Source organism: Haemaphysalis longicornis, unplaced genomic scaffold, assembly GCF_048455015.1.
Source record: "Haemaphysalis longicornis isolate Haplotype H1 unplaced genomic scaffold, Haemaphysalis longicornis Haplotype H1 scaffold_2, whole genome shotgun sequence".
Classification (NCBI taxonomy): Eukaryota; Metazoa; Arthropoda; class Arachnida; order Ixodida; family Ixodidae; genus Haemaphysalis; species Haemaphysalis longicornis.
Genome location: NW_027526295.1, coordinates 161,472,519 through 161,487,561, shown reverse-complemented (window position 1 = coordinate 161,487,561; position 15,043 = coordinate 161,472,519). Strand labels below are relative to the sequence as shown.

Below are 15,043 nucleotides of genomic sequence, written 5' to 3'. Positions count from 1 at the left end.
TGGTCATTAAGGGTAACGGAGTGGATCCCTAGAGAAGGCAAGCGTTGCAGAGGGCGGCAGAAAGTTAGATGGGCAGATGAGATCAAGAAGCTTGCGGGGAAAAATTGGTCACAGTTGGCACAGGACCGAGATAATTGGACAATAATGGGAGAGGCCTTTGACCTGCAGTGGGCGTAGATAGGCTGGTGATGATGATGATGACCTAAATACTGGTCCGGCTTAAAAGCCCTACTCCACTTACAGCGCACACTCAACCAACTCGTGCACATCATCCGCCGCGTCTCCAGTCATCGCTTCGGACTTCACAAACACGACACTCTACGCATCATCCAAGCCGCTCTCATCAGCAGGATAGCGTATGGCTCGTTAACCTTCGTTCCATTTCTCTAACGTCGCGCGAGGGAAAACTTCTCGAACATGTGGTTCCCAATCGTCTAGCCCCGTATGTAGAGGACAACAAGTACTTTACAACCAGCATGTACAGATTTCGGCCCCAGGTCTCTCCCAAGAAATCCTGCTACAGCTTAAAGAAGGCACAGTATAGAAACTATCAAACAAACACAAATATTCTGTTGTTAGGCTCGATATAAAAAGCGGCATTCGGCAATGTCACACCAACCAAGCCATCCTACACGGACTCGCTACTGCCAACTGCGGCAACGGACCTTACTACTACGTTGCGACATTTTAGGGGCGAAGCCTTTTAGAGGCTGGGGCTGTTGGCGTCTCTTGTCGTCGTCGTCGCCGTCGTCGTCGTAATCGTCGTCGTTATCGTCGTCTCATGTAGTCACGGTGCGGAAACACCGGGAAACGCGTTTACGCCTCGCGCTAGAACGTAACGCCCACTAAAAAACACCGGGACACTCGTTTACGCCTTGCGCTGAAGTGCTTCGTAAAGCGTACAAAAATAATTGGCTTCAATCCATGCTATGAAGGTGATTGGAAAGCAAAGCTTTAAACGACACCCACAACAATTGCCCATGCGACGTAACTTGAATTCACACACGTGGCTCTACAAAGAGCGAAACCAGAGACTCGGCCAACCGTTACCTGGAATTCGCGGGGGCGGCACCCCAACGCAGCAGCGTCGGCCAGCGCCGGGCTAGAGTGGCGGACGCCGTCGCTGTAGCCCAGCCGTGAGTCGGCAGAAAGGAAACGGAGAGGAGCGTCTTTCGAAGGGTGAGACAGTGGAACCTAGCCATCCTGACGTGCTAGCTCGGGGCGACACCACCGCGCGACACAAGCGCAGACACCGGAACGATTCGGCATGTGAGGTTAGTGATTCCCTTTTATACCGGTTTAAACTAGTCAGTTTAGAAAGTTTGAGAATTGCGAGTACGCTGAGGACATTCTTATAATCGCTATTTATCAGAACCAGTTGCTCCTTACGCCTTTTGAAATACGCCTTTTGCAAACGTCTCACCCAGACAAGATCAGAAGATTCCAATCCCATCAGACATCCGACAACATGCACGCGTAGTAGCCCTACGCCGAAATACGCACACGGTTTTCAACAAACAACGGCACACGACACGACCTCGCTTATTCATAACAGCCATCACCGCTTCCCATGCACTCGATACGCAGATGCATCGTCCTACCCCCATCAGAAAACACATGCAGCCTGTGCCGTTAACACGCAAAGCACAGAACTGGCAGCAGCTACCATTCTCACTTCTTCCATTGACACTGCCGAGGAAGTTGCCATCGCTCCTGCTGCCACAACAGGCGAGGAATATACCGATTCCAAGACCTCATGCACAAACTGTCTAATTAGCCGCATCTCTCAGCCCACACTCTGCCTTCTTCGACAAGGAAAACCATTACCAGAACTTAATATCATCTGGTATCCCGGCCACCAGTCCCCCGAAGGGAACGAGGTGGCGCACACCGCTGACCGTGCCCATACACACTGGGCCGTTACCCAAGAAGGAGAAAACAACGACCGTTCTACCTCTGAGTCAGCTCATTCCACCCATACAACGAAATCTTAGCCCACTACAAAAAGACCGCCGTCACTTCTCACTACCTGATTTACACCTGATACGCGACCAAGAAACCGCTTTCCGACACCTACAAATCAATTAATATCCCCATGACGCCCTACTAAACGCTATGTACCCCACCAACTACTCTGCCACCTGTAACTTCTGCACCGTTGCCGGCACCCTGTACCACGTGGTATGGGAGTACCAACGGATCCCTACTCTAACCTCGAACCCCAACCCTACCTGTGAACACCGGGTCGAGCAGCTGACCAGCTCCGAGCTCTCGTGCCAGCGCCGACTGGTGGAACGGGCCCGGACGGGCAGCCAGCACCAAGGCACCCAGCCAAGGATTCCTCCGACTGGGTGGAGGCCCGACGAACATCCTCCACCTCACCAGTATAATAAATGTTTGCCTCTTTCCCGTCGCACCGGTTACAGTCCTGCGCAACTTTTGATCAGCCGTCGTTTGCGGTGAAGGGTGCTATGCGCGCCGGATATGCTAAGCCACGCCCTGTAGGCTAATGTTAGAAAAAGCACAATGAAAGATATAGGCACAACCAAAAGCTGCACTTTGACAAGCGTCATGCTGCCAGAACTCTTGAAAGGTTATCCACTGGCAACGAGGAGGGGCTTCAGGGCCGAGGTGCCACAGGCACAGTCATGGGTCCTTTAGAAACTACAAGTTCTTTCTGGGTCAGGACGAAGGACGCAGTTCTGCTTAGGACTCCACGCCATCTGTTCCTACCCTCTGATACTCAAGAAACTGCCGCACCCACAGACCAGGGAGGCGACCAGCCTTCAGACGCAACCGAAAGGGTCAACAGTGAACCAGCAAGCTCGTCGGCCCAACCCAGCATGGTGTAACAGCCAACCAACGTTAGACAGCAGAGCGCCGAATGAACTGATGCTACTATCCCTATCCCAGAGAGAAGGACGAGATGCGGCCGAGTTGTTCAGCCACATGAAAGGCTCGGCTTCAACGATTGAAATTGAATTGTGTGGACAATGCCTGGTGCTTCCAAACCAGGGAGATGTGACGTCATCGTGATGTGCGGGGCCCTGGTGTGTGTGGCCATTTCATTGGGCCAGGGCAGTCCTGTGACCGTTCAGACTGTGAATATTTTGTGGCCGAACAATAAACGAGGCTATTTCTTGGTCATCACACGAAAGTTCTCTTACAAACATAAGGAAAGAGTAGAACTCAGAGAGTTACAAAGCGCGAAAAAAGGAATTTACGGATGGAACATGCTCGAGGGCGTTTTATTTAAACAAACCAATTATTATTGTTTTCTGGAAGAAAACTGAAGTAGCAAACGCGAGAAAATTAGGAGCCCTTCCACTCTGTGAAGGCGGGGACCAGCAAAGGTTCCTATCACATGATGTAGCGGTCATACCTTATTTAGGCGAAAAGTATGTTGGACGGCGGCCATCTCTTATGAAGAGTTTTGCATTCCAGACATGATGCATACCTGCAACCGAAGCCATAAATTTTGCCGTAGCTTGAACGCGGCTAAGCGAAGTTCGAAGAGAGAAAAGCTCGGTTTCTGGGGTACAGCGCGCAGTGAACACTCACAATTTCGCGGTAAAACTTAACACAGACGGAGCTCGGCGCAGTGAACATTGATGAAGCCACCGCCTTCTATGGCCCAATTCTCTAAAACGAGAGGCCGTCGTTTTGAAACGACGCGGTAGCGGAGCGCTATGGAAATGCATGCTTTCTCGGGTAGGGGCGCCACTTTGAGGGCCGGAGGAAGAGCGAAAAACCCTGAGGGCAGCTTTGTAACAAGTGCGGAAGCCGACCTGCGGCACTGTAAAAGCGGCACGCAGTATTGCGTGTCACCTCAGGGGTTTTTTCTCTGTCTCCGGCCCTAACAGCTGTGCCCCTACCCGAGAACGCATGCATTTGCATAGCGCCGCCGCGTCGTTTCAAAACAACAGCCTCTCGTTTTAGAGCATTGGGCCCTGGTATTATTTTGGAATGACACGCGCTCTTGCACTTTCCCCCTTCCCCCTTAACACACCCTTACCCTCGGAACAAACTAGAAATTAGACGCTTTCACTGCCGGAGCGTACAAAGCGGCGGCTTGAACTGGCGCTTTCGTCGGCGTCGCCAAGTAGCGCATGGCGCTTTCTGGCGCTTGCTTGAAGGTCAGAGGGGCGCTACCCGGCGTTCTATTGTTTTTACCTAGATTAATATTCTTCGCTTAAAAAATGAGCGGAAGAAAAAAACTGAAGAAAGTGGACATACAGAATGCACTGGAAGAAAAAAATATGGGCAGCCGGACCCCTGGAGGCGAAAATGGATAATCGCCCCGTAAGTCACATACCTTAGTATAATTTTTCCGGTCGCTTTGGAGTAGTGTCCTTGGTCCAAATCGGTACGTCTGGTCGTGGAACGATCCGTGCAAGGAATCAGTGTCATTTTCGATCACCGTGACGTTAAAACGAGGGGCGAACAGGCGCTTTATAGTGGTCGAGGCCACCTTGGCGATGAAGCAGAAGGCCAGGGAATGGGAGTCATCGACGAAAAGCGGGCATGTTTCAGGATGGCAGTGACGATGGCCGCGTCTCTTAGACGGCACGCTCATACCCCAGCCAGGAGTTGGGTGGTGCAGGTGCTTGGACCCTTGGTATCGCTCGCACACGCTCTTAATTTGTTTCCTCCTCGCTGCATTGTCGTCATGCAAGGGAGGTACTTTTGTTTGCCCTAAGGGAAGAGACCACAAGAAATGGTGGGGATGTATAAAGTGCTCATGTCACTCGCTGGAAGACACAAAGGCACTTAAGAGCCGCAGTAACCACATTTACCTTCCGAATGCCATGTTCAGCTTAAGGAATTTGGTGTGCCACAATTCTTTCATTAACAAATTCTTTATTTTTCTAGCTTCCTAGAAAGAATAAATATCGAAGATAGAGGGAAAAGGGGTGTTTAACGGGTTCTGCTAGTTAAAGACGCTATTCACTTACGGATAACTGAAAAGTTACGCCACGTAAATGTCAAACTGACATATCACCGCCTCCATTACTCATTGAGTTAGCCCGCAAGTACAAAATTCACTTACGCTCTTAAATTCAAATTCAAATTCAAATTCAAATTCATTTTATTTTGTACGGAAACATACAAGCAAATTATTATACAGGCGAGGGTTCCAGAGTCTGACGACTGTAACGGAACCCTCGATGAGAAATGCACAACGCAAATATATAAGGCAGCAAAACAAAACAAATATACCTGACCATACCTAGTCAATAAAAAGAAACCCAAATATCAAGAGACACAACTTTGAGAATCAGCAAACACTGAATTAAACAAAGAGACAAATAAACAACAGTAAACGAACATGAACTACAACATTACAAAATAAAGGCATACAAGAACAAACACTTGCAGACAACCATGAAATATAGATAGATTTCCTATGTTAATGACAACAAAAAATCTTTGAGGCGTTTTTTAAAGATGGTTATGGATGATGAAGACTTTGTGTTGAGAGGGAGGCTATTCCGCAATGAAATTGCTGCAAAGCAAGAAGTTTTCTTGCCGTAATTAGTAGGCACAGTAGGTAATAAAAAGTTGTTATTGGCTGCAAACCTGGTGAAATTTCTTGTCCTTAAGTGAACAAGATCGATGGCATCGTATGAAACGTAACAGTGATGTAATTGTAAGAAAATATGCCTAAGTTATAGTTACATAATTGATTCACTGGTAATATATTGTTCTCGCGCAAAAGAGGTGGAGCTGAAGAACGCTCTGAATCACATGTAATAATGCGAATGGATTGATTCTGGATGTGTTGGACTGAATAGATATGGGAAGAATATGCATTACCCCAAGAAGCAATGCCATAATTAATATGACTATGAATGAAAGCGAAATACAATGATAGCAGTGCATGATGAGAATAAAAAGGCCGTATACCTTCAATAATTCCCGAATGCCAAATGCAGTTTTCTGCTTGAGTTGTGCAAAATGAAAACAAAACGTAAGGCTAGGGTCGAGTTCGATGCCGAGAAATGATGAATGTTCGGACGGAAAAATAGTGTGAGATCCGAGGATAACGGCGGGGAGGAGGCTGGTGTGCCTCTTGGAAGTACTGAAAATCATGAATTTAGTTTTTTGTGGGTTAATAACTAAGTAGTTGTCGCTACACCAGTTAACGACTTTATTGAGCACAGTATTCAAATTGGAGGTGAGAGAAGTTATAGATTTATCGCATAAGGATATTGTGGTATTATCAGCATATAGGACACAATTAAAGGAATGAAGTACATTTGGAAGGTCATTAATATACAAAATAAAGAGCAGCGGACCCAAAATGGAACCCTGGGGTACACCTTGGTTAAATGTTTTGGTTTCAGAGAAGGTGTCAGCCACATATACTGTGTACTGCCTGTTGAGCAAATAACTTTTTAATAATGTTAGAGGTGGCCCTGTTACCCCATATGCTTCTAATTTCTGGAACAAAACAGCGTGGTTAATCGTATCAAATGCTTTACTGAAATCTAAAAAAACTGAACCCACAAAATTTCCGGTGTCGATTGATTTTTTTATATAGTCTGTTAAGGAAAGTAAGGCTAGGTTAGTAGAACGCCCCGATCGGAAACCAAACTGGCAATCACTCAGAAGATTGAATTTACATAAATAGCTGTTAAGGCGCTTAACAAAGAACTGCTCAATTAATTTACTAATGGTGGGAAGAATGAAGATTGGGCGATAATTGGAAATTAGCAGCCGGTCGCCTTTTTTAAAGACGGGTATCACCTTTGCTTTTTTTAGGGAGGAAGGAGGGGGAGGAGGAAACAACTTTATTGAGACCTGCAGATGTGACGTGGCCTAAACGTCGCGTCGGTCTGCCGCACGTCGCCTGCTACCTCTTCATGCTGAACCTCCGAAGGAGGTAGCGAAAAACGCTGGTTTTGAAGATAAGGTTGATTATGTTACTGAGCGTGTCGGAAACGAGATGAGCAACCAATTTTAAATGACGTATAGAAATCCTGTCCAGGCCAGCACTTGTATTTTTTAGAGAAGAAAGCGTGGCACAAACTTGTGAATGAAAGAATGACTGGCTAGCACGCTGGATGGGATGTTATGACGCACATTTATATTCTGATGGGCGTGCGTGCAACAAGAGGAAAAGTATTCACTGAAAGCATTGGCAATGTGAATGGGTTGATGCAAGGTTATGCCATTATGGATAATTTTACATGTAGCAGTGCTAGTTGTGGATGTGTCAAGAAAGTTGTTCAGTAGATACCACTGTTTTTTAGGATTGTTTTTATGTTTAGTGAATTCGGATTCATAGTAACGCTTTTTTGCCTGTTTTAATAGAATGTTTAGAAGAGAACAGTACTTTTTATAACGTAGCGCAAGCTTAGAATTGAAGGGTTGCCTTTTTGTTTTTCGGTAAAGGTTATCTTTTTTTCTGATGCTTTCTAAAAGCCCACTAGTCATCCAAGGGTTATCCGGGTGTTTATATTTCCTTTTACATTTGACCGTGGTTGTGCTTAAAGATACCGCCCTTAAAAATAACAAAGAAAACTGCTGCAGAGCTTCCTCAGCCTCACACAAAGAATCAACTGCTGACCAGTCAGTTTCTGTGATGGCTTCAACAAACTTGCCAGAATCGAATAGGGATGTGTAGTACATAGTGTTTCTACATGGCACTTCAGTGTCAAAGGTAAGAAAAATAGGAAAATGATCAGTTACGTCAACGTCCACCACGGCGGACAGGGGAGGCGGCGTTATATTACATAATGCGTGATCTATGAGTGTGTGCGATCCCTGTGACGTGCATCTAGTGGGGGCATTAATCAAGGATTCAAGACCAAACCCTGAAAAGCAATCAGTGTAAGCAGTGTACAAGTTGGAATCAGTATCGAACAAGTTAATATTGATGTCGCCTACTAAAAGGATGTCCTTATTTTCAATAGTCAATTTGTTGAGGATAACATCAAGGCCAAGCAGAAAATCGGGGAGGGAAGATGAAACGAACGATAGATACAACCAAGAATGAAGCTTTTATTGTTATGTGATAAGAAGGAACGGTCTCCTTCAACCCAGACTGATTCGCAGAGGCTGACATTTAGCGAAATATCATGTCTGCGCATGTACGAGACGTCACGCGAGATAAAAACTGCAGTTCCCCCGTGGCTGTCTGTTGAACGATGGCAGTACTCGGTTTGGTATGAGGGAAAAGCGAGCAGGTTACCATCAGAATCTGAAAGCCACGTTTCAGAAATGCAAATAAATGTGAAGTTGTGATTAAGTGAGGTAATAAAGCTATTGATTGTGTCAAAAGTTTTCCGAAGTCTTCGGGCATTAAAGTGGATCAGTGACCGATTGTGGTTAGAAAGGCGGAATTACGCTTCATTTGGGGACAGCAAGGACATTGGTTACGAAGCGAGTAGGCATAGATAAGAAGCAATGGGATTAGGCATGGATTACGTGAACACGCGCAGGTCGCTCTCTGTGGCTATGCGATAGACCTTGCTTTCTTCCGTTTTACGGGCTTTGATACGGCAGTTATCCGTCCACAAGAATCGCCAGCCAAATTCCTTCTTTAGTTCCAGGGCTTTAGAGAAAAGTTTCTAGTTTTCGAAAGTGAGGTGCTCGTTGACAAAACAGGGGTCTGGGTAACACCAGAGAAGCTGATGTTGCTCGTGTCGATTCTAGCTTTCCGCGCCTTTCGGACAAGGTCGTTTTTCTTTTCAAGCGAAACGAACCGTGCGATGATGTTCTTTTCATTCTTGTTTTTCGACATAGTTGGGACGCGGTGGATAACATCGATTTCGCAAGGTTCGTCAGGGCACTCAATATCGTCGCACACACTCTGCAAAATGGCAACGCAGTCTTCGCCTTCGGTTGCAGGAATTTCCTTAATCTCGATGCTGTTGAGTCTCGAGTATTGCTCGAGCTCAGCCACCCTTCTTTCCAGAGCTGCGTTCTGTGCCACAAGCTGTCTGTTCGACGCCATTAGTTCTTCCTGCTTCGCCTTCATCTCGTCATATTCCTTGCTTACGAAATACACACTTTCTGCAAATTTCACTTGTTTCGCAAGGCCTAGCGTTTCCAACTTAGCCTTAACCTTCAAGGTAAGCTCCTCGACCAGACCCTCAAGTTGCTGATCGAGTAGGGACTCAAGATCGGCGATTTTCTTAGTGAGTTGCGCGGTTGTAGGCATGGCTGGGACCACCGAGCACATAGAAAACAAAATGACGCTGGGCAGCAGTTGCGGCAAAACTAATACCAGAGAACATATGTAGCCAGAGACCAACCTGCGTGTAGAGCAGAGAGGGCTCAGGAAATGGCCCTTGTTGCCGCAACTGCTGCTGCCAAGTGAAGCTGCCCGTGCCTTGCGAATTCCTTTTGAGCACCCTTGGGGATGGCGACGAGTCGACGGCGCAGACGCAGCAGGCTGCAGACGGCGCATGCGCAGCAGGGATTCTTGGGGGCCAACGCTTGGCGCACACACGCAAAGATGCGGCGCAGGCGCGGAACGCGGAACTCCGGAACTGGGGGGTGTTAAACCGGCGACCGAACTGACTGCGTGTAGAGCAGAGAGCGCTTAGGATATGGTCCTTGTTGCCGCAACTGCTGCTGCCAAGTGAATGGATTAACCTCCAGAGATTATGGCAAACAACTGAGGCCATCAGCGGGTTACAGATATTTTCGTTGAGTTTTATTTTTCAAACTTTCTGGAGGTTTTATGGGCCCAACAACTCGTGGACTGTGAAGCAAGCGGTAGCGGAGGGCTCAGGATTAAATTGGACCCCGTGGAGATCCTTACCGTGCGTGTAAATCTCAACAGACGGGCGTAATCGCTTTTCGCCTCAATCTGACAAGCGGCCGCAGCGGCCGAAAATCCAACGAGCGTCCTCGGTGTCAGCCTTTGCTGGTGTTGAAACTAGTTTGGTTTGTATTGTGCAAGGCGGAAGATCATTCATTCTAGTTACGACCAAATCCCTTCAATTAAATGAGCACCGTTTGTGCAGCGAGGGCCAACGATCATCGTGCCCCTCTGTGCAGTCGCAACATCCCAGAGCACTTCACTTTAGTTTGCTCGCGAAACGAAAATACAGCACAGCAATGTCTGCGGGGAGCCTTATTTGGAATTGTATTCGACTTTTCCGAATGATCATCATTGAGCAAAATCTTCAAGCAAACTGCTTTGCGCAGAGAAATCTTGCAGCCCTTGTTTTTAGAATGCACGGAATTTGTATCATGGCGACCGTGCTTTACTTCACAAGTTTAAAAACAGAGGCGTGCCATGACACTAGTCCAGCCGTGAAAGCTTCGCGTCTAGAGGGTGCTCTATGTTACTCCCTTATTAAGGGAAGTTACGCATAGGGATATTACTGCTAAACGTACTTCTCCAGCGTGTGGTTGCATTATTTCCTACCGCATACCATTTCTTCCAATAGATTGTACGTTTTGTTTCGCTTCTCGTGCCACTTTTGCAACAAGGAAATTACCGTATTCCGATCATATTTTACTATGGTACTGTTCAAATGCTCTTTTCCCGCATCAAACAGAGGGCGCAGCATGGCGTTTCCATGCGTATTGGCAACTGCATTTTACGTAAATGCTGGCCCCCGGAAAATCCAGAATAAAGCGTGTTTCCCCGTCGCGAGACAAGTACCTTACTTACCTGCCAGGGTTCGGTTTGTGCTCAAGTAGGGACATGAAAAGGGGTATCCATCGCGCCAGAATATCGTTTCAGGCAGAAAAAACAAGTACACGCCACAGACGACTCCGGCAACGCAGCACGCACTCACGTACCAGGCAAACTTGCGCACTGAAAAGCCCTCTGATATTAAGTACTTCATCGAGAACATGCCGTCGCACTATGCGCAACTGAGGTGAAAATCGTGCTAGTGACATTTAGTGCTTGAAACATAAACACGTAGAATATGCAGATCCGGGCGTGGGCCTTCCTTCGTGCAGACAGATGTTTCAGAAGATGTTTCAGAACAGAATTATTTTCTGTTGCTTCTTTTTGTTGAACCGACGTCTGGAAGATGGCATTCTGTTTCTGACAAAGTTGAAAAAAAAATCGCGCGACAATTTTTTATTTGTTCTCTTGTGATTTAGCTCCAGTGACTGATCTTTCAGGTGGTTTCTAACACCAGCTGTCGCATTGTAAAAGCGTCTGAGCAAGCCCCTCGGAAAGATCCAGGCTTTCAAGCTAAAAATTAGGTTCGCGTAAAAGATATTGGGTTTTAGTGTTGCTCTTGTTGTTAACAGCTCGCTTAATGTCATTAGCCTTTGAACATCTGCGTACAGAATGGAGTGTCAGCAAACAAGCTATCCCAATGTTGCATGCATTGTAGTCTTGTATACATCGACCCAACGAGGGAGACTTGAATCGACATAAACAGGTTTCTTGGACCCAACTCAATTACGTATAACCGGCCGGGTTTGGACGAAAAGCCGTCGATAGTCCAATTAGAAAACCTGTTTTCACCTTTTCTGATCGTCTAGCTGCTACCCCATTCGGCGTCTTTTTGCCGTGAAAAGAACGTGAATCCACATCGTCCGTTTTGCTCTCCACATCGTCCGTTTCGGCCTCCATTTTCCAAAAGGCGAAAATCGTTTTTATTTATGTTCGGAATAAATCGGAAAGTGCCGTCGTTGTTCTCGGCGCCAAACAAAATAGACTACAGAATGCGACCTTATTATGAAATTTGAGCGCGAACCGAGCAGCGGTTTACTCAGAAAAAAAGTTTTGATGTTGTCCAATCATCGTCGTAACACCCTGTACAAGACCGTAGAGCAAGCAGGCACCTGACATTTTCGTCGGAGTTGTACCATGTCTATGTTTCCTTCTGTTTGAAGTGGTTTCTCTCCTGAAGTAAATTTCCGTAACTTGGAATATCAAGTGGGGAAATAAAAAGAACAAACAAAAACACCTAAATGTAAACAACTAGGCAAGTTTACTATCATAAATACAGACCGGAACTTTAGGCACGAATAAAATCAAGGTTTTAGGCACCTATAATAGGCACTAACAGTACCACTTAGGCAAATATAGGCACCAAATACTGTCGTTAAGGTGCTTATAGGCACAAGTCGTGTTTACTTCGGCAGCGTATCTTATGACAAATTTTTGACTTGCGATAGAACAGCGCACAAGTATTGTGCTGCAGTAAAATAATCTTATTTTGTTCGTGAAAATAGGCCACACAAAAGTCGCTATTTTACCAGATTTTCTTCAAATGCAGGGTGATTCGACAACAAAAGAAAATCTTACAAGACATGACAAACCAGACCCATTTCAATGATTTGCTGCTTGAAGTTGTACCTATTTTCAGCCGATAATTATGGTCGAAAAAACAACGCTCAACTTCAACTGAAGTTAGGTAGCGTGCTTGCGCTTCGGGACGCTCCATGACCAGGGCCCGCTTGCTCGAAGCCAAATAAGACAGTCTTATTCGCAGGCTAATCTTATTGGCAGTCTTATTCGGGGTCTTATGTTCCCTAGGCTATAAGAGGCTTTCTGGAAACCTATAAGACAGCGAATAAGACTCTAAATAAAAACGCAATAGGACTGTGAATAAGCCTGCTCCGAGCAGTCTTATTCATAGTCTTATGCTGACGCGGTCGGTCATGTCACCATAAAGTTCGACCTCCATACCGTGAAAAACGAGTGCAGTAGCCGTAGAAGTGGCGAACGATACCGAGCGGTGGCTGTACGACCGTCTGCTTGGAACAAATAAATGCCTGTTCCGAGGAGATCGACGCCGTTGGAAAAGCCGTCGGGAGAGAGGGTGGAAAGGGACAGACAACGCCGGCGCCGGAAGCTACCTACTTTGATGTGGCACCGATGGCTGCAGCCAACCACCGTTTTCAACTTTCGCTGTGCGCTATCGGCGTGTGCTTGGTTATAGGCTATATAATTAGGTGCAAAGAGATACAGCGGGCGCTGCTAACCCTTCCGTGCGATCATGGATGTGATGTACGGGTAAGGGATCCTAGAGACCATTTTAGCTGCCTGAAATCTACACAAGCACCCGGGTCTTTACTAGGGATTTCTACCAAAGGTGAACTATAATCGCTCTTGCCCGCCTCAGTTACGCCAAACGACAGCGGCAGTTGATTTCAGCCTCCATGTTCTCAAGGTGGCGTGTGGACGCAAGGCAGTGCTTCGAACCTTTACGTTTCGATTAAATAGGTTCTACATCGCAGACAGCCAGGGAAATTGTACCTGGTTAATATGAGAATACGCCTTGGAACAAAGCTACGGGAACTCGTCACTCATGCTTTTGGCTACTGTCGGTTGTCATGATAAGGTCGTCAATCCCCGCTTGGCTGTTGTCGGGGTTTATTGCAGAAACGAGCTCGGCAACGTCGAAGGGAGATTAGTCAGGGCAAATTTACAGACATGTTTTACCCCCCTTTAAATTGCCACTACGATTTTTGCAAATTTTTGCGTCAAATTTGCACCCGCTGTTCTCCCAACGTAGTTACAATGTAGATGGTGTCCGACAGGTTCTTAATTACACCCGCAGAGCCCTCCATTGTACCTGCACGTTGTTTTGCCCTCATAACCTAAGAACTTCAAGATAATCAGCATGGTCCTCTTTTCCTCTGCCGAGTAGTTCGCTCACCTACGTGGTGAATTTTCTGTCTGGCCCTTGTGATCACTTCTAGAGTGTCCCGAAGCATTTCCTTGGGGGTCATAAATGTTACGCGATGTTTTGGCATACTCGCGTTACCTTGTTCTTCATCGGCGCACTTTAAAGGTACCCAGGTCGTAAAAATTAGTTCGGATAACCCTCGACTACATGGAAAGGTCAAATCTGCGGCTGCTGTTTTCTTAAGTACGCTGGCTCGAATTCACTCGGTCTTATATTTACCAGGACTCAAGCTCACGCTCACGCATTTTCACGTGGTCTCACAACCAACTCCCTTAAGCCTCACGTGGGCTAACTGGAAATCAGGGTTACTCGGGCTAAGTCTCATATTCCATATCGGGTTCAGGGTCACTCGGACTCAAACTCACACGTGAGCTTGATTCAGAATTTAAACCCATGACGGATCTTGCCTATTACTAAAACAAAGGCATTAAAGAAGCCATGAAGACAAAACACGTTTGTGTTATTCGAAACATTTCGTGTTTTATAGTGCCCCCAGCGCTTGTCCGAATGCAAACGACGCTTTATTCACTCAGAAATAATTTAATTTAAGTTAATTTTGGTTTTCCCGCTAAATCGTACGTTTCGTGGTCTGCAATGACATCACAGGGCCTTGTTTACCGTTGGTGAACCTAGATGGCGCCACCACACCTCGGCAAGCCGTTTTCCGCCTTTCGTTTGTTTGTGAACGTATTTGTACCTGGCTTGTTTTGTTCATGGAGACAATCGTTTCTTGAAACATGGTGCTCGCTCGACAAATACGGTCGCGTAGGACATCGTCGCTTGCGTCAATCGGCCAGTGTAGTCTGAAACAACTCCAAAGCCCCGCAGTCCTGTGCAGCTAAACCAAGCATAGTGCGCGCAGTACCAACAACAGTATACGCATCTGTACTTCTATGTTTACGTGTGCTTTCATAACTTCCACTGTTTGTCCCACCATTCTTAGAGCTTTCAGAAGAATGTGCTCTAAATTTAGGCACAAATTGCTAGTTCGGCAAGCTGATAAGCTCTGCTTAATTTGCGTTTGCTTTTGCTGCCTGCCGCCAATCGCAGAGCTGTCTGGTATGACATCATAGGTTATGTTGCGGGAATTGAGCTAGTGGGTCGCATGGCCATTCCCGTTTTTCATAATTATGTAGCTTATTTGAGCGAAGTTTACGTTAAAAGTGGTGTCAGTATAATTCTAACAAGGTAATCTTTTGAATGAAACAAACTTGTTTTTTTTCTTCATGGCTCCTTTAATGCGTCAAAAGGCTATCAAATCACACACAAAAAAAAACCCCGTAAGGTTTCTCTTTTCTAGAATGTAAAAAACATAGTCTCTGAAGTCGTAGCCGAACAGTTCAAAGTCGTAAAAATACTCATCACTTGGTCAAACGACAGCTGCGCAAAGTAGGCCTTCGAGTCCATCGTGACGACAC

General features: G+C 46.3%; 1 protein-coding gene across 7 annotated transcripts in view; it reads right to left on the bottom strand.

Annotated features, from left to right (window-relative positions):
- Positions 1-10,912, bottom strand: part of LOC144169408 (carbohydrate sulfotransferase 8-like) — a 64,823-nt gene extending 53,911 nt beyond the window's left edge. For 4 of the 7 annotated variants that reach the window (XM_077698533.1, XM_077698532.1, XM_077698531.1 and 1 more), the window contains exon 1: positions 4,316-4,547. In XM_077698533.1, coding sequence (XP_077554659.1) covers positions 4,316-4,410 — 95 coding nt within the window. In that variant the 5' untranslated portion in view covers positions 4,411-4,547. Of the gene's footprint in view, positions 1-4,315; positions 4,696-10,636 lie in introns of those variants that run through there. The other 3 variants (XM_077698537.1, XM_077698535.1, XM_077698536.1) reach the window with 2 other exon arrangements.
- Between the last annotated feature and the right edge of the window lie 4,131 nt (positions 10,913-15,043).